General features: G+C 43.2%; 3 protein-coding genes across 11 annotated transcripts in view; 1 reads left to right on the top strand and 2 right to left on the bottom strand.

Moving 5' to 3' along the window:
* Positions 1–2023, top strand: part of bcorl1 (BCL6 corepressor-like 1) — a 28308-nt gene extending 26285 nt beyond the window's left edge. For all 8 annotated transcript variants that reach the window (XM_047585798.1, XM_047585800.1, XM_047585796.1 and 5 more), the window contains one exon: positions 188–2023. In XM_047585798.1, coding sequence (XP_047441754.1) covers positions 188–533 — 346 coding nt within the window. In that variant the 3' untranslated portion in view covers positions 534–2023. The remainder of the gene's footprint in view (positions 1–187) is intronic.
* A 9531-nt stretch (positions 2024–11554) lies between these two features.
* On the bottom strand, positions 11555–13979 carry mid1ip1l (MID1 interacting protein 1, like). Of its 2 annotated transcripts, none has more exons than XM_047584572.1 (2): positions 13849–13979; positions 11555–12843 (listed from the first exon to the last, which is right to left on the bottom strand). In XM_047584572.1, exon 2 carries the CDS (start codon positions 12743–12745, stop codon positions 12248–12250), a length of 498 nt encoding a protein of 165 aa, XP_047440528.1. In that variant the 5' UTR covers positions 12746–12843; positions 13849–13979; the 3' UTR covers positions 11555–12247. The 2 variants fall into 2 exon arrangements, with proteins under 2 accessions (XP_047440528.1, XP_047440527.1); XM_047584571.1 differs by lacking the exon at positions 13849–13979 and adding an exon at positions 13150–13317.
* A 1372-nt stretch (positions 13980–15351) lies between these two features.
* On the bottom strand, positions 15352–22128 carry tspan7 (tetraspanin 7). Its single transcript, XM_047584570.1, has 8 exons — positions 21903–22128; positions 19188–19376; positions 19037–19111; positions 18878–18961; positions 18433–18588; positions 17261–17344; positions 16170–16254; positions 15352–15975 (listed from the first exon to the last, which is right to left on the bottom strand). Exons 1-7 carry the CDS (start codon positions 21987–21989, stop codon positions 16186–16188), a joined length of 744 nt encoding a protein of 247 aa, XP_047440526.1. The 5' UTR covers positions 21990–22128; the 3' UTR covers positions 15352–15975; positions 16170–16185.
* Between the last annotated feature and the right edge of the window lie 1769 nt (positions 22129–23897).

Raw genomic sequence — 23897 nt, 5'->3', positions numbered from 1 at the left:
ATACAAGCTCAGGTGACATCATCCATTATGAAGGCTGACAGAGTAACCAGTAACTTGCGTTGCTGCTTTGTGACACATTGTTTCTATGAAGGTACTGTTAGTGTTGCTATGGGGAAACAGCAGATATACATTTATATGTTAAATATTCTGCGTGCTCCCTACGATTAATCTCGTTTCACCCTCTCAGCTTCTGCAACTGGTTCCTCCTGACCGACGTCCTGAAGCGACTGAAGATGTCCGCGCGGATCTTCCGAGCTCGTTATCCTCACTTGGAGGTGGTGAGTTTGTCACGCACTGAGCTGTGGAAGCAGGTATCAGTCAGCCAGGTGAGCGCCGCTTTAGCTTCTCCGTACAGAGGCAAAACTAAGGAGGAAGACAAGGAGGAGGAGGACGATGGACTTATGGATCTGGTGCGCTGTGTGCCGGAGCTCCAGAGACTACTGGGCTCCTCCATTCACATCCTGCAGGAGGACGAGGGGGAGGACGAGGAGGAAGAGACGCTGACAAACACAGGGAAGCCTCGTAGTCGATAGCCTCTCTTGCACTGCACTCCTCCACTTGACTGTTGACACTTTGTCCTTCCTCACAAGCAGCAGCTCAAAGGAAAACTCTCCGTCCATCATACCGGGGGTCGTGGGTTTTAACTCCAGCTACCGTAAAGACTTAACACTCCGCGATGACTTTTGACCTCAGACAGAGGTGATCTCAAGGACCTGCACACGGGGGTGGTCAGTGCTGGGAAGCAGCTTTCAGGTTCCTATCTATAGGTATATTTGAATACACGAACAAACCTTTTTTAATGATTATGTATGTACATGGTAGTGTATATGTATATCTTGCCATCAGGGTTAACACATTTGGTTATAGAAGCGTTTTCTTGTGGCAAGGGACGGATAATGTGTAGGACGTTTTTTGTTTGAGCTTGTTCCTGAGGGAAAGCGATAGTTTTCAACGGGACATAATCCGAAGCTTTTATCTTGGTGAACCGTGTGTGAAGATAAGACGCTTAAGTCAGGGAGGCCGCCGACCCACATGGTTTCTCTGTCGACCTGGGAGACCCGGAGACCTGCAGTGAGGAGACATAGCACATAGTGTTTGGACATGATTACCCGCCCAGCTCAGAGCCTCGTTTCCATTTATCATCCTCAAGAGATCATTACTGGACGGACCTAATCACTTACGAAGTTTTTTTTTTTGTTTGTTTGTTTTCCTCCGCATTTCACACAGTAAGCCTGGGCAGCACTAAGCCGTCCCAGTCCCTGCTCGCAGTATAAAATAATGTCGTTCTGGACCTTGAGATTGAGAGTTTGTTTACAGAAGTGGACAGATAGTTGTGTTCTCCACTCCTCCTGAACTGATGCAGAATCCTGTGGATCTCTCTCAGAGGAAAAGCTGAATCACCTCTGGAGTCCAGAGGAGCCAAGATGCCCTCTTTAACTGCAGCCACGACTGTCTCCCACGTCCCAATAAGATGTGTCCACATCCTGGAGTGCTTTGTGTTGCAGTTTTATCTACACTGTTTGTTGTGCTTAATTTAATAGTCATTAATATATTTGACCTCTTGTGTATCTGACAACCCCTATCTATGAGAAATGCTTTCTATGGTTGGTGCTTCATTCTGAAATGTACTTATTAGGATCCCTTTATTCTGAGACTTTCCTCCCTCATTCAAAAACAGTATTTCAAAAAAAAAAAAAAGAAGAAGAAGAAGCAAAAGTACAGTTTTATTGTACTGGTGCTAAAATAGATTTTTGTGTTGACAATCAATGAAGTTTTGGTTTGAAGTCACAAACTAATAAAAGATATTTAAGATGAAGAGACTTAAGGTGTAAAGAAAAGTATAGTTTGATTAAAGAAAATGGGATACAGCAAGACTGAAAGACTACGACGTGCGAGAGATCCTGAAAGAGCCTTTTATTTGATTCTTTTATAAGAAATCAATAAGAATAAAGCATGATTGTGAATCATAGTTCTTATCTCCTTGTTTCCTCACATTATCAGAATAAATTATATGTTCAAGGGATATTCTTTCTCAGATGTTTTCCAAATTACCCCTTTCTTCGCACATAATAATAATAATAATGTTATAATAATAAGCCTGACCTGAGTTTAAAAGCGTCACTGTGGCTTATTCTGCAGCTCTTCACTGAGTCACTGGAGAGCCAGCCCTGAGCTGCTTTAGACTCGGTGCTGTTTCCTGAACCTTAAACTGGAAAAAATTACGCAATTGTCCTCTCACAAAAAAATAAATAAAATAAACGTGCAGCTACAGCCTCTCTGGCCTAGTAGGACAACAGCTGATGGAGGCTAAAGGTGGCCTGAAGAACCCAAGAGCCCCCGTGTTAGGACATGCTAATCATGTAGCACCCTACATGTGCTCTAAACATGATGCTACATACCCGTAACATTTAACCCATGCTTCACTTTATAATGATCAGAGGCTGTGATCTGGTCCTCACATTATCACAAAGATTGACTCGGATACAGACTGAACATACTGATTGTTACTTCTCTCTGTTATTTTATCAATGACAAAAGAATTGTACAAAAAAAAAAGCGTTTAGGTGGAGCGCGAGAATGAGGCATCGGGTTCAGGAGGACGACATTATCCCGTGACCCTCAGCTGTTGCTTGATTGACTCCCTTTAAACCAGCGTAAAATCCTGGATGTGCTCAGAAACTCGGTTTAATAACAGCAGAGCGCGCACTGTAAAGCAGCCGAAAGCTTTTAACCACACGGCTCAGCACACCTCCACCATCTCTGTTGGTTTCCAGGAGTTACTTTTCGTGCCCCGTGCTTTATTCTGTCCACTAGAGGGAACCAGTGACAACAACTCCATCAACATCAGCAGAAAGGAGAAATCTGCTGACCTCACTCATCATCATTTAACTAGTAAATAATGGCTCCGCTGGCTCTGATGTATGATAAAAATAATGGTTTTGTCATTTCATTATCATATTTTAGTCATTCTGTGTTTTATGCAGCTACATCTAACCATCTAATCAAAGCAGTGTCGTTGAAAACACTGAGTTTTAGACGTAGGGGTCTAACTTGAGGCTGACGACCACGTGGTGCGGTGACGTTACTGACGCCGCAGATACCAGGGAGTAACATTATGTTAGACGTGTTACAACTTCTGTTGAGCCCGCGGGGCAGCTGCTCCTGTCGGGAAAGTCTGCGCCCGTACCCATTACGATAAATGAGCACACACAGTCACTCGTCAGCTCACTGGATACACTAATGAAAGTTAATGCTTCCTAATGAAACAGCGCTGAACTAAATCTCAACTACATGACTGCTGTAATGTTCATCATCAGAACGTACTATTACACTACACCACTACAATGAGGGTGTCAAAATAACAGAAGCGCGTTGGAAGATGAAACAATGTAATGCTCCTACAAACCACAGCCTCCAAAATGAAACGCAGTGGAATCAACAGTTATTTCAACAATTACCTCCTTGAAGCTAAGATTCAGCCCAGGACTGATATATTACAAGGTATTTGTTTTCACTACTGTACCTAATGAACCTAATGTTCACTAATGAAGACAAACGAACGCATAAACCCGACATACTAGCGCCATTCGATCACATTTACTGAAGAGCTGACTGTGAATTCCGTCCGGATAAATATACAGCTACAATTTCAGCCTTAAAAAAGGCGATAAAATGTCAGAATACGAGCCACAGAGAAGTTGGGAACGAGCAGATTCATTCTTATTATTAAGCCACTGAGCCAATATGCTGTAACTCGGCCCGGGGCCATATGTTTGAAGCCTCTCTGTGAATGCATAGCGACGAGATGTTTCATTGTGCTCAGACGTGACATACCAGCGGCAGCCCCTCGCAGGGCCTCCTGGTAACTACAGTGGAACCTGTGCGGCCCCCATGAGGTTACTAGCGTTCAGCCGCCGCCACCGCCACCGAGCTTTATCTCCCAGCAGTGATAGCATGTGGCTGCTGCTCCGTGTGGATTCAAATCTGATAAAAAAGTCTTTCAGAAAAGACTCTTTTTTTTCTCTCTCTCTCTCTAAATACACTTTATTTAAGGTGTTTTGAAGAACAGAGTGCTCTAGTCTTAAGCTTCCCTCCAGGTACTTCCCCCAGATGACTCACTCTCTTCCAAGTGCTTCTGTGTCATTGGAAAATCCTGATTCTGCTGTTCACATAAATCAAGCCTTAGTACATATTACACATGGAGCTGGCCCCTCTGGTACGCCCTCTTCACCAAGCCCCTGCTACGTCTCGCCGCTCATTGGCCTCCCGTTGTGGGGCAGCAGGCGCTTATTGGACGAAAATGAGGGCAAGTCTGCTCAAGACCTACTGACAGACTGGCTCCATGGAAAAAGGAAGGATGACTGGCCGCTGTTCTTATTAGGGGAAAACAAAAGGATATGAGTGATCAAGTGTAAACGGGTGGGGGGAGGAGAGATCTTCCATTTTGCTTAAACTTGCAGCATATTATAGACTTTTTATTATTCGTTTCGTTAAAGGAAAAACCTTGCCAGCGTACCCGTGAAAAGCCCTTTCTGGTCATTAATGATTATTTTGTGCCCTTGTCATGAAAGGGAGCTCCTCTGAAAGCGTCTTGCGTTTTTCCGGGGGGGGTTCACTCAGGACATCCGTTGTCTCAGATCGGCTTATGTAACAATGCCCTTTGAAAACAGCCAGAAAGGGGAAGTCCTGCTCAGCCTGGATACTTCCCTTTCTCTCTGAAACCAGCTCCTTGTATTGTCGACTGGAGTCCTAGAGGAATAAATGTTTTAATCTGACTCAGTCGGGCCTCGGAGGAATGTTTTATTGCTCGAGACGGATCAAACCAGCATTCATCCCCTGAGACTGCACAGAGTCGGCCCTTTTGTTATGATCAGCAGGATTTAGATGAATGTGTCCCCTCTCTGCAGGCAGGAGTCCGCTGCGTGTCTGTTCACGACTGCGTTAAAACGCACTGATAAATCAGTCTTCCCTAAATATAACCCGGTAAGTATGTGAGGTAAATGTCCATTGTTCATTTGCATATGAAGTCATCTTAGGCCGTTTGAGGCCTTCACCCCACGCAGCTCTAAATATAAGCCCAGGGGAAAGTAACACTCTTATGCCTCGGCCCCTAAGTGTGTTGCAAAGACGTTGACCTTGTCCAGACATCTGAGTTTGCTTCTGTACGCAGCCAACATCAGGCAGCCTGCACGTGTCCGAGCGCTGAACCCAGTCACCCAGACGTATCGCTGAAATCTAGCGACCATTTAGAAACGCTGCACGCTGAATTTCTAGCTATATAGAGGTGAAATAAACAAGAGAAGGCTAAAGGCTACGGGTTAGCTGCACTGAACGCTGCAGGCCTGTGAATGTTTGCATGTGATTGAAGGATTTCATGTTTGCGTTCAATTCACCGCTTGGCTTGAAGCGCTGAAGGGAGCTGAAGCGTTAGATTTGGTTGCGGCAGCCGAGACGTTGCAGCTGAAGAGCGCGCGAAGTCATATGTTTCTAAAGAGAGGGCACGCATTTAGAGTTTTACTTAATTAAAAGCACAAAAATATTGGTTATTTAAAGCAAAGCACGCTGCTCATTGTGCAGAAGGATGTCCGCAGAATAATATGTTATTATATGACTGATTAATGATTAATGATTAATGGTGAATATAGTTTCATTATCTTAAGTGCTGCTAGCATGTGCATTTCCTAATCTAAGTTATCTGTGGATTTTCACACGAATCTCTGAATGTGTCTTTGTGGTTAAGCTGAGAGCTACATTTTAAAACCGGAAACAACACCTCCCATTTACTTCAAGTCACATCGTACCCGAGGTCATGTCATGCACCCCCGAATCTTAAAGACGCACAAAACAAACGCCTGTGTCTGAAATCTGATCTGATGTTTTTTTGTTTTTTGTTTCTGAGGATTGCATGGGTTTCCAAGAGCTTCAGTTACAATGGAGGCCTTCATGTCAGCAAACACAGCCGCGCCATTGTCTCATCCTCGCATTTAGCAGGTTGGACTGATGCAGGGTTCAGCCAGAGACGGACGCACACACACACACACACGCACTGACACCGACCTGTGGAAAACGTTATCTCTCTGGGCGGAGGACCCTGATTGTTTCCGCCCAACTACCTGATAATTAAGAGTAAACTGAGGAGCTGAGAAACCACCACCGCCTAATACACACATTAGAGACATTTTATTTACTTTTGTTTACATAATTAATGGGGGCAATGCACATTAATGAGCATCAGCATAAAAACACAAAATGCACAGTTGACGTGTAAGATTTTATTCATATTAACTCCAGTAAAATCCTTCAGCTGACGCAGAAGGTAGTAAAACTTATTTGAGACATGAACTAGCATACAGAGTCCATGTCCGTGACAGCAGGTTATATTGACCTACATAAAAAGCTCGTACAGCGACGTGGTTTCAGGGTGTTTGAGCACCAGACAAGGCCAGGCTGAGAGGATTGTTCACTCTCTGAGATTCCCTGTGTCAGCCTGTAAGCTCCTCCAGCTGGACTCCACACCCACCCACTCGCCTCTTACATAACTCGCGTTCCTCCTCTATTTCTGCACGGAGCCGGCACATAGTGCTCTTGGTGTGGTGCGCAGCGGCAATGGCCCCCGAGTGATGTGCACGTACGCCACCACTATGGGTAGGTGGTAGCTAGCTTTTCTGTGGAAAAGTGAAACTATCATCCGATCTTTTTCTCCTCCTGTATCAGGGTTTTTCTAGCGGGGCAAACAACACACAGGTTGGATTTGTTTACTCTAAAACAGGGAACAGATACCAGTCAGACGAGGTCTTATCGTGCAGCCGAAGGAAAAGCAGGAAGGAGGTGGTGCCTGTTTGTGGCAGGGGTTCAGTGGGAAAGCCTCTGCCTCGATGAGAACACGGTGTTCCCAGTCACACAGCTGTGTCTCCGTGCTGACAGAGACAAAGAGACAAGGCTAAAAGGCTGGGGCAGCAGCTCTGAGAGCTCGACGCACAGTCAAAATACCCGATACCTTTAACAAATATATACATAGACTTCATTTATGTTCTCAAGTCAATGCTACTTTATATATTATTGCCTAATTTACTAAAAAAAAAATAAAAAAATATGAAAGCCATGTATTGTTCATTAGTCTCCTTCTATAATGTTTTGCATAATTTGTATTGCAATACATATATATATAAAATATACATATATATATATATATATATATATATGTTGCAAAACCATCTCCAATATATGTAAAGAAGTAACACGCAGAAGAAAAGTGGTCACAGACAGAGTGGACAAAGTGAAGCAAGAAGACCGATAAGAGAAGTGACTGTGAAGGAAGCAATCACAGAGATACACACCAGACGTAAAGAAAGCAACAAGAAACAATCACAAAGGCAAAATGAATACCAGAACAAAAAGGTCCCAAACAACCACAACACAAATATAAAAAGAAACAAACAAACCCAAAAAAAAAAAAAAAAAAAAAAACCTCACAGACGTGAAACAACTACAAAGAGAAAAAACTGTTTTGGTTGTTGAGTGAAATCAGTTAGACTTTAGGTACCGCGCTGATATCCTCATTGATCACAGGACAAAGTTGACATGGAGCAAAACACAAACATGACCGCTTTTCTTTCACTTCCCCTTACATGGTAATCACTTCTTTTTTTTCTGGGCCTGTCTGTGGCGCAGTTCAGAGCACATCCATGTTTTTCTTGAATAACTCAGCTGAAAATTTAGCTTATTACTTCACATCACGCAAAACCGCAGCAGAGACGTCATGAGAGCCCCTCAGAGATGACTTTCTGCTAATGTTAATGACATCAGCGAGCATGCTGGTCCGCATTATGTGTGCAGCACAAGGCGGCAGATTGTGAGTCTGAGCACAATGATGTGGGCCTGACATGGGGTGATTCTGTGCCGTGGCAGCGCCTAGCAACGCTAAGTGCTCTGCACACAGCCAACGTACATCACATTGCATAACAAACCAGTTTTAATTCCAAACAAGTGTTACCTTGAGCCCCGAGTTAAAAACCTTCAGCGGGGCCCCTTCAAGTGTAGTTCTCATAAAAGTCAGTGCAGGGATGCTAGCAGCGCCGTGCATGCCGCGTTTTATGAGCTTAACAACAATCTGTTTTAGCAATATCTGTCAAGTAACGTATGCTCTATGTAGTAGATAAATGCTTATGAGAAAATATGGCACGTCTTTTAATTTCCTGTTTGTATAATTTATAAGTAAAGATCATAATATCTGCAAAGAAATGACACGATGAGGCAGCTAAAAGACCCACCTAATGTTGGAACACATTATTATTGTTGATCAAAATAATACAACATACACTGTGTTGAGTTTTATTATGTTCTTGGAGGTTTCGTCCGTAAATGTATCACCTGTTTCATATTGCTTTTCACGGGTCAGGTGTTCCTAATTAAGTTCAGAAACAACTGATAAAACGTGATGCCCAGTTATACATTAAACTGTCCTAAAGTAATCAGCAAAATCAATAAAATGCACCTTTGTCATCATATTCCAACTCTGAAACCTTAAGAGTAAAGTGTGAACTCGAGAGTTGTCTGAACACAGCGTCTATTGCGTCAAACATCAGTCGTCTTCCCCCACAATATTAATTCATGTGAGAACCGGTTCGATTCCTCTTTGAGTTCGCCAAACGTTTCCTCGCTTCTACCCTTTACAGTTTCAAGTTTGCCTTTGTTTTTTTTTGTTTTTTTCTGAAGCGTGCTTACGTATGAAAGCAAACAGCACGGTGAATACATTCAGATATTTGCTCAGGGAGCAGCTGCGTTCTCAAAGAAAAGTTCAGAATAAAGGTGTTCAAGTGATAAGAGCTGGCAGCAGGCGTGGCAGCCAGACGCACGCTGGCACTCTGAGTTCAGATAGGAGCCTTTATTTGGGATTGTTGACCCTTAGACGACACCCTCCAGCACATGTGTGAGGTTGACTGTCTCGTTAAGAGGTAATCTCCGTCCTGTCTGGCTTCCAGGACAGTGTCCCGGTCGGGTTGCAGTTTTACGGCCGTTGAGCAACGCAGAGTGGTGCTGAGCGAAGCAGGGCACTGCCAGGGAAGGAGCAGCAGACTGGGACTGTCTGCCAAGTCTGCTGTCACGCAGCCCCGTGCAGGCTGCAGGGTGAGGCGAAGCCCTGCCATCCGACGAGGCCTTTCAACACCAGTGTCCCAGGACCTGCGTGTCGTAACTCACTCGACCCAGAACACGTTGCAACACCTCGGACGTGCCAAAAATCATCAGAGTGGCACTTTACAGTTCAGCTTCCTAGGCCTCGATAATCCACGATTAATAAAGTGAAAACAGAATATTACCTCATCCTGTGAACTTTCTTGTGTCAGTGCATGTCGAAACAGCATTTCCTCCTATTTCATATCTGCAGTGTACCGAGAGGTTGCAACCATTTGGTCTCGGGTTTCTCAAGAGGCACGCAGACAGAACTGCTTTACAGATCACCGGCATCGTGGTGCAACCCTTTGAGACCCGTTTGGCAAATACAGCTTAGGAAGATCTCACTGTTTTCCTGCAAGAGATATCTTAAATAATTTAGTATAATTTACAGCTAACTTTAATGTGATTTTCTCCTTAAAACTATAAGAATTTTCTAGTTTTCATTTTCATATCTTGGGAAGCCAGCTCATTCTTTCCACCGGCGTCCTCTCACAGATCTGTCCTATAAATACTCACCTGGCTCTTTGTGACGCTAACATAATCATCGCAGCTCTAAGGCTTACTGACTAAGATGTGAGATGTTGCGTGTTCGCTCCGCTCTGTTCAAAAATAAACCGTGTTAAGCTGAGGCCCGGTAACTTCTTGGAGTCTGCCTGTGACTGCACAGAGCCCTGAAATGCTCCAGAGACAAAACCCCCGACCCCGCCTTCAAGCAGTGAATTGTTGTTTTTGCACTTTTTTTTTTCCTAACACGTCAAATTAACAAGATCTGACGTGTTAATAATAAGCTTTAGAGGAGCTGTTAGGTGGAACACGGCATTGACATACCATCGTTCTTTGAGGCGAACTCGTTAGCAAACAGCTGGAGTGGTGCTGGCCTGTCATCGATCTCCAGACGTGTTTGTTTCTACTTGATAAGTAAAAGCTGAATAATGTTTTCGCTCTGATTTTGGTCTCCACTGGCTCCTAAGGGAAATATCTATCTCTTAGGCGTCTGAATGTTTCTCTAAGGTCACCAGCTAGTAGTTAGTTGTGCGTGTCTGCTGTTTGGTGATGTTACAAGTGACTTACTTCTCGATCTCATTTAATTCTTCCGTTACGTTTTAAGTGTAAAATTAAACAACAATTGCAGATGTAATTGCTCGGTGTAAAAAGCGCTGGGGTGACCCAGTTTCTCTGAGTGGGCTGAGGCACACTGACCAGCACAGCCATTTTGATTTGCAGCCATTAGTGTGGCCCATTGTGAGCTGAAACAGAGGAGAACTGCAGCCTCTCACCACAAGGCCCAAAGCAGCCTCCATTTTTTTTTTCTCTCTCTGAACTCTCTGCCCCCACCGTTCCTCTCCGCTGCTGCTGCTGCTGCTGCTGGTCGGAGCATGTCATTTCACCATGTCTCTTCCTGGATGCCCTTCTTCATCAAACTACAATCTCTTAATCACCGCCGTGTTTTTGAGAGAAGGGGGCTAAAAAAAAACATTGCAACCGGATTGGCTGTTCCTGGTGAAGCTGTTGCTAAGGGGAGGGTTTTCGCTTGGTGATGGATGGACGGACGGACGTGGCAGCGACCACTCCGAAGAACACGTATACATCAATTTAATGTTTCACCCGTGCACCGATCCCATCGTGTTCACGGCGATAAAGCTGCAGAATTATCTATGATTGACGTCATGCGAGTCTCCTTGGGTGGTTTGTAAAGATCATGTTCGCTGTGCCACCAGGGTTCTGTTTCTGATTTATCAAATTTATTGTCTCACCGATATAAAGTGTTATCGCCTCAGGTGGATCAGATCACTTTACAGCCATTTATGGGCCCCTTCGTTACCATTTCTTATAGGGTTGAGAGGACTCGTGGACTTTGTAATGTCAGAATTGAGATGGGAAACTCAAATAAAGCTCAATAAATCCTAATCTCTAAGCTTTCCAACTTCAAAATATGTGAACTAGTCTACAGTTGACTATTGGGAATTCTTTTGTGTAGGAGGTTACATTTATTGCAGGGTTTTTTTTAAACTGAGTGCTACTCAAATATTGCTGCAGGCGACTTGCAGCTGCACAATGGCCTATTTGCATAAACAATGATATGTAAGTGTCCAGTGTTGGCTTTGAGGAGAGCTGTGGCCCCTTTTTACAGCACGGCTTTACATGTTCTCCTTTAAGTAAATCCTGTGTAGAGTACTTTTAAATCCCTCAGGGCAACATTACATGAGTTTGTAAAGCTGCACGGCAAAAATAAGAAGGTGCAGATTACACATTTTGTTTTGTTCACCCCCACCACATAGTGGAGTCACACTCTTGAACAGGTTTCCCCTTTGCACAACAATCAAAACTTGTGAGGAAACGTTACAGCCTTCCTGTTAAAATTCAAACAAGGAAGCCAACATTAAGTTTAGTTATTTATTTCAGTTGTACTGCATCAATATAAAATCGGCTTTGAAATATCCAAAAGGACAAACAAATGAACTGTGAACACCTTGATGATGAACCACTGAAGCAGTCAAGTCAGACAATGGGGAGGTAACTGAACAGGGCATACAAAAAGAAAGTCAAGGCACACCATGTTACAGTACTACCAAGTGGAAAGATTTAAAACGTCTGCAGGTAGGTAAGAGCCCTTCAGCTCAGCAGTTTTTAAAATTACAGTTTAAAAATAAGAAAAAAAAAAATCAAGAGGGGACAGAATAACCAGCATTCAATATCTCCTACAGGCTTAAGCCTTTTATTCATAAACTCTGGTGACAAATTTAAATTTGAAATGAAAAGACACAGAGAGGTTCTGCATAAACCAGAGCTGTGCTTCATCAGGACTTGAGCGGGTTCAGTAAACCTCCACCGTGCACTTCGGCGTCGACCTCTGCAGACAGACACGCGCAGGTTTCACTGGTTTCAGGTATAAGAAGAGGGAGGGGGCAGGGAGAAAAGTGAAGTTGGAGTGCTGCTATTCTGGAGTGCTTGTCCTGGTCAGTTTACCATCAATCGAGCTTTGTTGGAAGCGATGGGGGCCCCTTCACAAAACATCCCATTGTCGCGAGTCAAGCAGTCCGGAGGAGGAGGAGAACGAAATGTGCAGAAACTTCTATCTCATGAAGTTCCCGCCTCCGATTTCCCTCTTGTATCTGTTGGTGAGGTGGTCCGCCTGCATCGTGAGCTTGGACAGAACTCCAAACAGTCCCCTGAGGTGATAGTGAAACTGATGCTCCAGGTCAGAGTTCTCGTCCACCAGCAGATCCCCGGTCACGGGCTTCTGCTCCTCCTGCTTCACGGCCATTTCCAGGAAGCTGGCGCCGCTGCTCATCTCCCTCTTCAGCAGGCCCCACTCCATGTCGTTCTTTATGGACTTGAGGAGCAGGTAGTGCTCGTACATGTCCCTCTGCTTGTTGGGACAGGGCGGCTCGTCGTTGTTGTTGTTGTTGGGCTCCACCTGCCCGGCCGCCTGCTCCTCCAGGGGCACGTCTCGCAGCAGGCTGGGCACCATGATGGTCTCGTCCATGTTGTTGGCGGCTGCTATGAAGCGGTGCATGACGTTGATGAGGGAGTGCTTGTTGCTGGCTGAGTCGCTGCTAATCTGCATCATGATGAAGGCTTTGGGTCGGCTTGGTTACAGTGTAAAACAAGAGCAGGCAGGTGGGGCTTTTAAGGCAAAGCTGCTCGGGGTTTTAAGAGATGGATGATCTGCAGGAGAGAAATGAAAGGAGACATGAGGACGGCGCACGAGACGGAAAATAAATTTAAAAAAAATCGATACACTGTGAAGCACGGGCTCACAAAACCAGCGCCGAGTACATCCTGGCTGCGGGACACGGAACCAGGCCGATCGACACCGTGTTAACTAAAAAGACATTTCCGCTAATCATCTTGCTTTTTGCCGCAGTGAGACGCCAGATTGTCGCCAACATGACCTTGACTTCCTGCTTCTAACGCCTCCGCTCGATACAGCGGCGTGGACTAAAACAGACGGATGAAAAGATGAAGACTGACCTGAGCGACGCGGTAACCTGAGGGAAGAAAAATCTTGGTTGGCGTGATGATTTAGTGAGGGCCAAATCTTCTCAGGTACTGCACACCACCAGCCAGGAAGGAAACCGACTATTTCCCCATCTGCCTGTGAGCTTAACGGCGCCTTTATACCCGGCAGCCGGTTGGGCGTTAGATGCAAAAAAAATAAAAAAAAATAAGAGGGCTGCCCTCCCTGCTATTTTTCCACCGAGCTAATTGGGCTGCAGGCAGGGTGGAGGCGGGCCTCTGCAGCATCTGATCCCAACCCGACGAATGAAACGAGGCCTCGCAGCTGCCTGTCAAATGGATTTTGTCTGCGATGAGCTGGCTGCACCCTAGTTACTGCTCATCTCCTCCGGACTGCTCCTAACCAGCTCCTGCGGGGCCAGCTGTAGGGCTGCAGCCGAGTGCGTTAGTTTATAAAACTACTGATAATGATACAAGGCTGGATTAAACCACATTAGTACATTTTGATCTTGTCCTCCCTAACAAATCGCTTGCACCTTGTTTCAGTTTGCGTGAATTGATGCTTCAATTATTGCTGCACTTTACTGCCACCTGGTGGTCAGACCGCGCAGGTTCAGCTAAACTACCGTCACAGTTTTATCCTGGTAATGCACATCATGAAATCTGCAATTCTACTTGCATATTGAATTATTCTGGCGGAGATAAACTTCTTACCGGGAAAAAAAACTGATGCGCAGGAGCCTGAAGGTGTTTCTGCTTTTATGTGAGCAGCAGTGAGACATGTGCCTGGGACACACAGGTGTTTTTAAAGTTGATTCATGAGAACATGTCAGAGCTCTGGGGCTTCATTAGTGGGATTAGTTCCACCTGTGACTTTCCCCACGGCAAAAGATGCTCTGGTCTAGCGGTCACATGTCACGTGTTTTATTTCTTTGCGACTTTGGGTTTCTATACAACTGCCCATTCATTTACAGAAAACAGAAATTAAAAATAAATTGTTGTATTTGATATCTGGTTCATCTTCTAGGGAGTCTTGAGGTTTGATTTTGTGCATCATTGAATATATATTCAACAATGCGATAAGCATTTCCTTCTAAATGCTTGAGGCAGCCAGTATATATGCAAATATTTAAATCTGATTTAATAACCATCCTCAATAAAATATACTGGTGTACGGTGGAATTTTTTTCTGATTTATAGTTCAACTTCACAAAGTAGCACTGGAAAAAAAAGAGTGAATAGGAATTACGTTAAGCTCAATTGCTGAGGTGAGTTTGTTGGTTATTAACAGGAAATAGAGATCGATTAGTTCAGATGTCAACAGGCCTCAGATGTTCCTTTCAATATATGAACGACAACATGCAACATGAAACCTAGAATTAAAGCCATTAGGACCAAAAAGCCCTTGATCAGCTATGTTAGAGTATCTGATCTGCAGATGACTGAATGGAAACATTCCTGTCCTCTTTTTCCACCGCTGCAGGAACATGAGAATTAAATTGTCCATTTCCTCATGATCACTGGCATACTAAACTCCTCTCTCCTCTGGAATTGTACCCCCTCCACCAAAACTGGTCGCCATCGCACTCATTCTTAACCCAGGTGTGTCACTGGGTGTCCCCCAAGGGTCTATTTTGGGTCCCTTCCTGTTCATCAGGAGCTGGACGAGGAGGAACTTTCTTAAGCTCAACGGCAGCAAAACTAAGGCCCTGATCATCGCCTCCAAACCGACCCTCATCTGTTAAAATCGGTTTACTCACCATAATTGGACCTTGCTTCTAGCTCTGCACTACCCTCCCTGTCCACTGTCTGTTGTTTTTATTATTAAAATAAATTACTATTATTTATTAAATCCAAATTAATAAAAGTTAAGTAATATTGAAATAGATTTGCTATTTTGGTATTTTGGCATAATCTCAAAGCTTTGAGCTTGACACGGTTTACATAAATTCCTCACACAATACACAATTTAACAGAGTTTCTTAAATGTTTTCAATCTTCTGAATGCATTTATAGTTGTTTGTCACATTTAAATGGATATTTTCTTTTAATTATTGAGCTAAATGAATCGGATCAAACTACGGACGTCACACTGTGAAGCTGAACGCCACTCACATCTTTCATTTTGTTTCGTGGCGGCTGTTTATCTGGCAGGATATTTGTGTTTCTTCTCTTCACACGGACGTCTGACATCTGTGGCACAGACAACACACGCTGTTAAAGATGCTGAATTTCATCTTTATTTTTTCAAGTGTTTCACATACGTGCATCCACAAAAGAGTAACAACTTAACACTGAAAACCATCGTAGAAGGTAGGCTGGGCTTCTCACCAGTACTGGCCGTCATTTCGTTAGTGAGGCTGGTTTAAATTGTACATACTTGATTTCAGGGTGGCGACCTCTCCATAGGTTTCACACATAGATTCACACAGTGCTGCAGCAGTTTTACATTTATAAGCTTAATGTCTACATTTACTCTGCTACACATTCACTTACAAAAACGACAAAATAAGGCAGCTGTGATACAAGATACTGAAATGTTGACAAATTAAACAAAGACGCAATAACTATATAACAACATCTACATTTCCCTAATTAAATCCCATGAGTAACAATGGTCTCTGAAATGTCTGGGATCCTTTTCTTTTTGGTCAAACGGAGCACCGGGTCTTGTCCCTTCTCATTCCCTTGAAACATTTTCCCTTCTGCTCATTGGCGAGATTAAATAAAAGAAGAAGCAAGTGAGTGTTTTTTTCCCCTCTCTAAAATAATATGAACTAACACACACACATAATATTAAAATGTCAGCTCAGTTGGCACCAGGATATGTCCATGGGTCACCTGGAAAGACAGAGGGCAGACACGTCGTCACAAAATGACCTCATCCATATCTGATCAGTAAGCTCATAAAAGTTAAAGCTGTTGTCAACAGGGAGGAGACGTTCATAATCTGTAGTGATTCTTGGTTGATAAGACATGATTTAGACTCCACACACATCATCTGAAGGTCCACTATGTCAAATATAACAACTAACCTGTGGAAGGCGACTGTTAGACCATCTCATACTGGTTGTTGGTTATGTATCGAGACAAGCAGCAGGCCAGGAATATCCCAATGAGCTGAGAGGGAAAGCAGTTTCACAAATTATAGTTCATTACAACACATGGACACAGTCTCACTCAAAATACACTACAGTGATATTCTTGTGCAAACATGACAGGCAACAACTGACTATATACACAAACTATATCGAGATGTTTTCAGAGCAAAAATAAAAGGTCAGCATTATTACCTGCTGTAAATATTACTGTCCACAGTAAGTCCACAGCAAATACAAGGTTCAACAATTAGTTTTACAATATGATGACTAACTGAGCAATGTTACGATGGTTTCACAGTCACAATATCCAGTCTGCAAACCAATATGAACTTCACATGTCATAGATGCTTAAGAGAAAAAAATCTGTGTATTTAAGCTAGGAATATGTTTTCATTCTAGTGGCTCTTTGAATCTACTCAGACCGGGTTTTAAATCCGTCTTGAGTAATCTGATCACAGGTCGCCAGTAAAAGAAATGAACAAGAACTAAGACATTAAATTACTGATTATGAGCAAAGTGTACGTTCCTGATTCTAAACTGGCTGCAGTGTGAATGGTCTGTCTCTCTGTGTTAGACCTGTGATGGACTAGAGACGTGTCCAGGGTGTACTCCCCCTTTGGTTTGGGTTTGTTTGCATACAGAACAAGAAATTGTGATCGGACCTTGTGTGATAGCTCCAGACACATGTGGAGATGTATTTGTTCAATGATGTCAGAAGTGAACAGTAGGGGTGGGAAAAAATATCAATATGGCAATATATATTGCGATATTTTTTTGAATGTCTTAATATCAATTTTAAAAGAAAAAGTCAAGTTTTGGGCCGATTGTGAACGACTTCTGCGCCTCCACCACCACTTTTTCTGTACAAATGCAATAAATTGGAAATGCGTCATTTGAATTAATATTGTGTTTTGACTTTTGTGTTCGTCCAATGAATTATCACTTTCATCCGATGTACATATATACAATATAATGAATAGTGAATCATAATCCCTACACGGTAAAAAGCAGAACATGTGACGTACCTGGAAGAATGCGATCCCAAAAGACACCCCAGCAACAATTCCCAGGTTGGACTCCATCGCATCGGTCACCAGCTTAAAGCATCCCTACACAACAGAAAATGAACTACGATCAAAAACTACTGGAAACCAAGACCGACTCTGAAATGTGTTTGGACCTAAAAACAATCAGGCATAACATTATGACCACCTTCCTAATATACTCCCAAACAGTTGTGACTCATCAGAGAATGGACATGGGTCTTCTGAGGGTGTCCTGTGGTGTCTGGTAGCTGTCTGGATGTTGTTAGTGGGGGCCTTTGGGTCCTATGGGTTGATGGGAGGGGCTATTGGTAGCTTTGATGAGGGGAGTCACCTTCACCTGTTGTGTGACATATTTGCCCTTTTATGGAGGTCACACTCAGGATGAGGGGTGTTTCCCAGCGTTTAGAGCTGAGCCATGGAAAGGTGTGATGTGCTCTCCAGAGATTTTAAGATCCCTTTGTTCCTCATGCCTGAAGCAATAACAGTTTTAAAACGAGATATTCGCCTAAGGACCATTTTCCCCTGCACCTTTCAGGGGCCTCTGTGGATCATCCCACAGATACTTAATCAGTTTGGGATCTAGTGAATTTTTTGAGTTGTTCCTAAACTGTTTTTGTCTCTGTGTTCGGCTGCATCCTGCTGGGGGTGGCTGCCGCCATCAAGGAGCGTCATTGCTATGGGGTGAGGGTGCCTGGTCTGGTCTAGTCCACACTAAGACCAGGTCCAAAAGTTTCCCAGCAGAACACTGTGTTATCTCAAGATGGACAAAGTTCCATCCTCTGTGTCAGTGGGTTTAATGTATTTTTTTGCACTGTGAAAAGAATCAACTCTTTATACCAGGTGGTGGCAGCAGTCTGTATTTGTCATTAAAAAAGATCTACTATTCAGATTACTAGACACAAAGCATCCTCCAGAGCTGTGTCTCCTGATTGATGATCCGTTGGACTGTGGGTTATTAATTCTGGATGATCATGTTCTAACACTATTTGTGTATTTCAGTTATCTGGGACTTGACTATTGGCAATGGTATGGACAAAAGGACAAAACAAGGACCGAAAGAGCTGTTTCAGTGTTGGCTGATCGCGGGCTTAATGTGTCACAGGTCGACAGTTTTTGCAATGAACCGATTACTGTGCCTGTTCTGAACTCACCCTTTCGTACACCTCATTTGCAGCCTTGTTAAGGTCTTTCAGGATCTCCACTTGGCACTTGCTGGTTTCCTTACAGCAGCTGGTAGGGATCCCCTTCTCTTTAAAGTAATCGGTGCTGCTCCAGTCAGTGTAATTATACACACCGCAGCATTTCAACTACAGGAAAATGTTTACAACAAAATTAATGCAAAGCTTTATTACATTTCTTTAGGCCACAGGAAAAACAAACAGCTGGATGAGCTCGCTGGATGATGTCACTGCAGATGTTTTGGTTCCTCTGTTGGAAAAACGCTCACAGTGACAAGGGTAACACGCTCTAACAAGAGCTGCAGTGTTCCTTGTTTTCTGTGGTTTTCAATTGGTCTTAAATAAACAAGAGTCCTTTGGTTTGTACAAGGTCAGATAAGAGTAACTCCATTAGTGAAATGGAAATCTTTCCACTTACAGTCCTCTGGATACCGTCGATCGCAGCGGTGTCGTTGTAGGCCTTCACAGCTTTTTTATAGTCTTTGTCCAGCGTGTCCTTGATCTAGTGAATGCACATTCAAAGCCAGTTACACATAAGCTCACCTGACTCATCCTTAAACTTGTTTCGGTGGCTCACCTCATGCCTGAAGACGAACCCTGACACTCCGGCCACGAGCTCGGCCAGGAAGACCACGGTCAAGAACATGGCATACTGAACAAACAGAGAGAAGATCGGTTACACAAAGTCTCATCTGAGGGGGAGTATTTCCAACTGCTCATTCACCGACCAGTTTGAGCATCCATGGGCTGCCGCGGCACGTAGCGAAGCAGCCGAACAGTCCGAAAATAACGATGATGGCTCCAGTCCCGATGAGGACATATGGCGCGTTGGTGCTCTCCTCGGTAGCCAGGGCAAAATAGGCCTCCAGGCTCACCTTCCCCCACACGCCGACGGCCAGCAGGAGCACGCCTGTGAACTGAGGACGACAGCAGGGCCAGTCAGCTCCACCATCAAAGAGCCACAGAGGAGCACAAGGACGGCTTTTACGGCTACGACTGACAAGAGACCTTAGATTAAAGGCCCCAAAACACCTGGTCAGTTACTCACTGCTACAGTCAACACTCAGCGAAAAGACTTTTCCAGCCCCATCCCACCTTTAAGTGGTTTTAGGTTTAAAAAAATAAAATCTCTAAAGAGAATTTAGAGGATTTGATCAGACATTACAAATATTTATGGTGATTTTTTAGAGCAATTCCAAAAATCTAATAGATTCATTTGTGATGCAACAAGGTCAAAATTTTACTGTTTTCTGTTACGTAAATTTGATTTTATCCTGCTCTTCATTAATTTAAATATAATTATTTTTTTTTGGCATCTCTAAAAATGCCACTTGAAAACCATCTGCAGATGAATCGGTAACAAAACCAGAGGAGAAACTGATTAATGGATCAAAAAATGTATCAGCCATAGACCGATTCTGATGACTGACGGAAAGTAATTTTTTCCAAACCAAAATATCAAACATCGGCAGGATTAAGCTTATAAATGTGAAAATGTTCTGTTTTTCCATTGACGCAAGTGTTATTATACCGAATATTTTGTTGGTTTTGGACACATTTCTAAATATTTTCTGACATTTTCAGGCCAATAATAAAGTAAACGTCTGCTTAATGTAACCAGGGTCAATCGTGTCAAAATCATTAAATTTTGCCTAAGAAATATTGAGTTTTGTTGCGATTATGTGTCTAATCAAGACAGACCACTAATCCATGTCGAATCTGGCAAATAACAGAGATACGTCGATGAAAAACACCAGGATAAAAGACAATTTCCTGCATTGATTTCCCTTATTGGATCTAGTTTTCTCAGGGGAGCATGTGCAAATGAAGAGAAACAGATGAGCTAGGGTTGGAGCCTGCAGCTCTGAGGGCAAGATGCACGTAGGGAAACAAACAGCCTCCATATACATTAATAAACTTATTAAAAACACACCCGGGATAGGCCTCTAGTCTGTGCTTCAATCATCTAAGCATCTTTTTCTTTAACGCTCCCCACACAAGTCATCAGCCTGAGGGGAAGTCATCAACTCTACCAGCAATAAATTGGCAGATAAAAGCACAGACCTGAACTTTGCGTTAGCTGCTGTTTGCTTAGGCCAAAGATTAACAGATAGGACGACAACAGGCGTCCATGTTCCTCTGAAGACAAGCTCAGGTTTGTTCTTTAAACATAAGCATAATAGAAGCGTGGGTAATGTCGAAACTAGTCTTTTATTCCTTAATTATTCTGATGATGTCAGAATAATTGTTGCAATGATCATCATATGATGATGTGTATGAGTGATTTGATCACTCATACACAAAATCATACAAAAGAGAAAAACAGGTGCACATTGAAACGTTACCTGAGATTTCTGCTCATTTCTCAATCTTTTGCTTTGTTTGATCCAAATAGATGGGTAAAGTAATAGAAACACCATAAACTCCAAAATGGTCATACAGAACAAAACCTAAAGGTTAGGACTTTTTTCCATGATGAGACAAGCCTAATAGGTTTTACCTGTGTACTAGTTTCCAATAATAAAACCCTACATTTTAAAAATGTGTATTTTATGGTGTTCGTATGTTGCATTATTGAGTTTTGGATGCTTTCTCTACACGTGTGATAAGCTCAATCATTATATTGCTAGCTGCAGCTTAATGACTGACTGCTGGCTGCAGCCTTAAGCGTGATTAAACTTGAACAAAATTTCCAATAACAAAACTGCATCAAATAAGTAAATCAATGACAAAACTCCAATTTAAAGCTTTAATCGTCGGTTTTGTGCCAAGCCTAAATTATAAACTGAACGCCACAGTCTCTATGACAGTAATGTGAATATTTGCCAGTTTAGTCACTAGTGACAACAGGTTTTTCTAGTATTTTGACCAACCCATTTTGGCCAGTGGGGTAAAGAACAGAACCATTTTCGTCTTTAATTCAATCTAGTTTAACAACATCACAAGCTACATCCCACAGTCAAATTGCCACCTTTCTGACACTTTTTAAACCTAATCTTCAGAAACAGTCCTGAAGTTGGATTTAACGCAGGACTATTCAACCACAGCGCACTTGTTTTCAGTAACGTACCTATTGTTTTGCCAAGTGAGTGTGGATGCTTTCCGTGTAAAATCATTGATTAACTAAACGATTAATCGATTCATCAAATTTAAAACCAACTTTTAACTATATCGTTAACTCGTTAGTCGCTCCAAAGGTAGATTTTATAAATATACCTTAAACTCCGCTCTCTAAGTCTCCGGTTTTTCAACAAGTAGTTGTTGGAGTCAACATAGAAACCCACTGAAATCTGGCTTTTACACATTTATTCTACGTGTTTCAGCTCCTGCCGTGATTTGAGGAGACGTCGTCAGTAGCCTCGTTGGCAGCACCGCCGCTTCGAGCCCATTGTTGCTGCCTCCTTAGCCTGTTGTGTCCCCCATTACACGTCCCAGAGACTCACCCAAAAAATGAGGCTGTAGGAGATGAGGAAAGTCTTCAGGCAGGTAATCACGGGCTTCGTCTGAAGCCGTCGGGACGGCGGCGACATGCTGGAGTGTTGATTTTAGAGCCGACAGGGAGAGAGAAAAAGTTCACTTCACGGCGTCCCGGAGCGCAGAGGAGAGAAAAAAGTTGAGGGATAAATCTGAGGAAAGAGGGGAAGTGTCGTCACTGACCCACATTTGGCTTTCCTGATGTCCAACAGCGAGCGGCAGCCAGCATCAAGGTGGCGCAAATGACGGGTTACACAGGAAACACATTTCACAATAAATCATGTCCCACTCCTGGTAGATGTACTAACATAAAAAACGCTAATGCAAAACACTACAATTTATTTTATTATTTCCTCTAATAGTAGCCTGCGATTATAGATGTAGTAACAACAGGTGGCAGTAGCTACATTTGAAGTGTAAATTTTTCATGTGCGTCGCCTACTGTACCTTTTTGTAACCTTGTCAATTTGCCCAATAAATGGATCTTGTTTATTTTTTCAAACTGATACAGTGATATTGTTTATTTGTTTGTCCGTTGTGACCACCCGTGCTTTATTAATAATGCCCGACTGCTGCTGCTTGTTTGTTCGTACCGATATGATACAAAGGGAATTAGAATTAAAGGCCTCCCTCCATAAAAACCTGCCTCCAATAATGGGCGGGTATTCTTGGCGGCGGAGTCAATAAAGGCCCCAGTCGTCTCAGTAAAAGCGCTTTGCAGGGTCTATTGTCTAATTTCTGATGGACGCGATCTTCCTTTTATATGAACCAGATTAATTGATTGGCGTAATTTTGTATTAATTGAGAGATTGATTTATGAAATGACCAATGACATCCACCATTAAATTCTAGGACGTTGCCTTCTCTGCACGATTATGGCTAAAGTGATAATAACGATTATTTTGATCAATATTGTAATCACGATTATTAATCAAATTAGGGAAAACATGTAGTTCAAAACGTTTTTTTGCACTACTTTTAAACAAAAAATATTCGAATAGCTTTCAGTGCAAAATGAAACTTTAAATTACAATAAATGCTTAATAATGACAAATTGAATTTACACTAATGGTTGTCTGGGTTGCTGATTTAGGCTGTGGCCTACAGGCTTTCCTCGTATTTTGGAGTGTGATGTTTTTTAGATGATTGAGCAGATTAGTTGTGCTATCCTGCGGGGCAGACACAACTCTGCTGCACACTTTGCATATAACTTGTTCTTGTTTCAAGTCACTCGCCCTAAATCCATAACAGGTCCATGAGAACATGTTCTCGTCAGTACACCAGGTAACTTGAGGCTGCCGCTCCAGCGTGCACTTTATTGTTATTTAGGCAGCTAAATGAAGCCTTAACCACGCTTTCGCCCCCTGGTGGTCGGCTGAACTCCGTGGAATCTGACGTCATCAGTTCTCGGGTGCGTTCCGTGTCTCTAAAGGAAATGACAGAGCAACACATTGAATCGAATAGTCAACACACATCGATTCCCAATGGAGGCAAGTGCAAGATACCGTGACAAGGTTCGCAGAGGAAAACCAAAGGCCACTCAGCGTGACTTTGGTTCAATTCTTCAAATGCTGCGTGCCAGCACAGCAAAGAAACCACAGGCCAAAGTCGACGGTTTACTTCGGATCTCTGAGCTGGAGTTTCACAGAATTCTTAACAACAATACAAAGAAGATTTCTTCCCTGGACCAAGACAACGCTGCTCTGGTAAAAGAGGTAGAGCAGATGAAACTACTTCTCGCAACACGAGCAAACAAGGCCAAAGAAGACATGGCTGTCCTCCGTCAGGAGCTCTGCAAAAAGGACACAATGCATGGAAATACTTCCCTGCAGGTTCAACAGCTTGAAGACGCAGTCCAGACAGAGAAAGAAAAAAGGAAGGCAGCCGAGAGCTGTCTGCAACAAGAGGTGGAGGAAACCACCAAAACTAAAGCAGCACTGGCCGTCCTGCAAAAAAAGATGGAA

This window comes from Mugil cephalus, chromosome 5 (genome assembly GCF_022458985.1).
Source record: "Mugil cephalus isolate CIBA_MC_2020 chromosome 5, CIBA_Mcephalus_1.1, whole genome shotgun sequence".
Lineage (NCBI taxonomy): Eukaryota > Metazoa > Chordata > Actinopteri > Mugiliformes > Mugilidae > Mugil > Mugil cephalus.
Note: the sequence above shows the minus strand (reverse complement) of the source record. Positions and strands in the feature narration are given on the sequence as shown.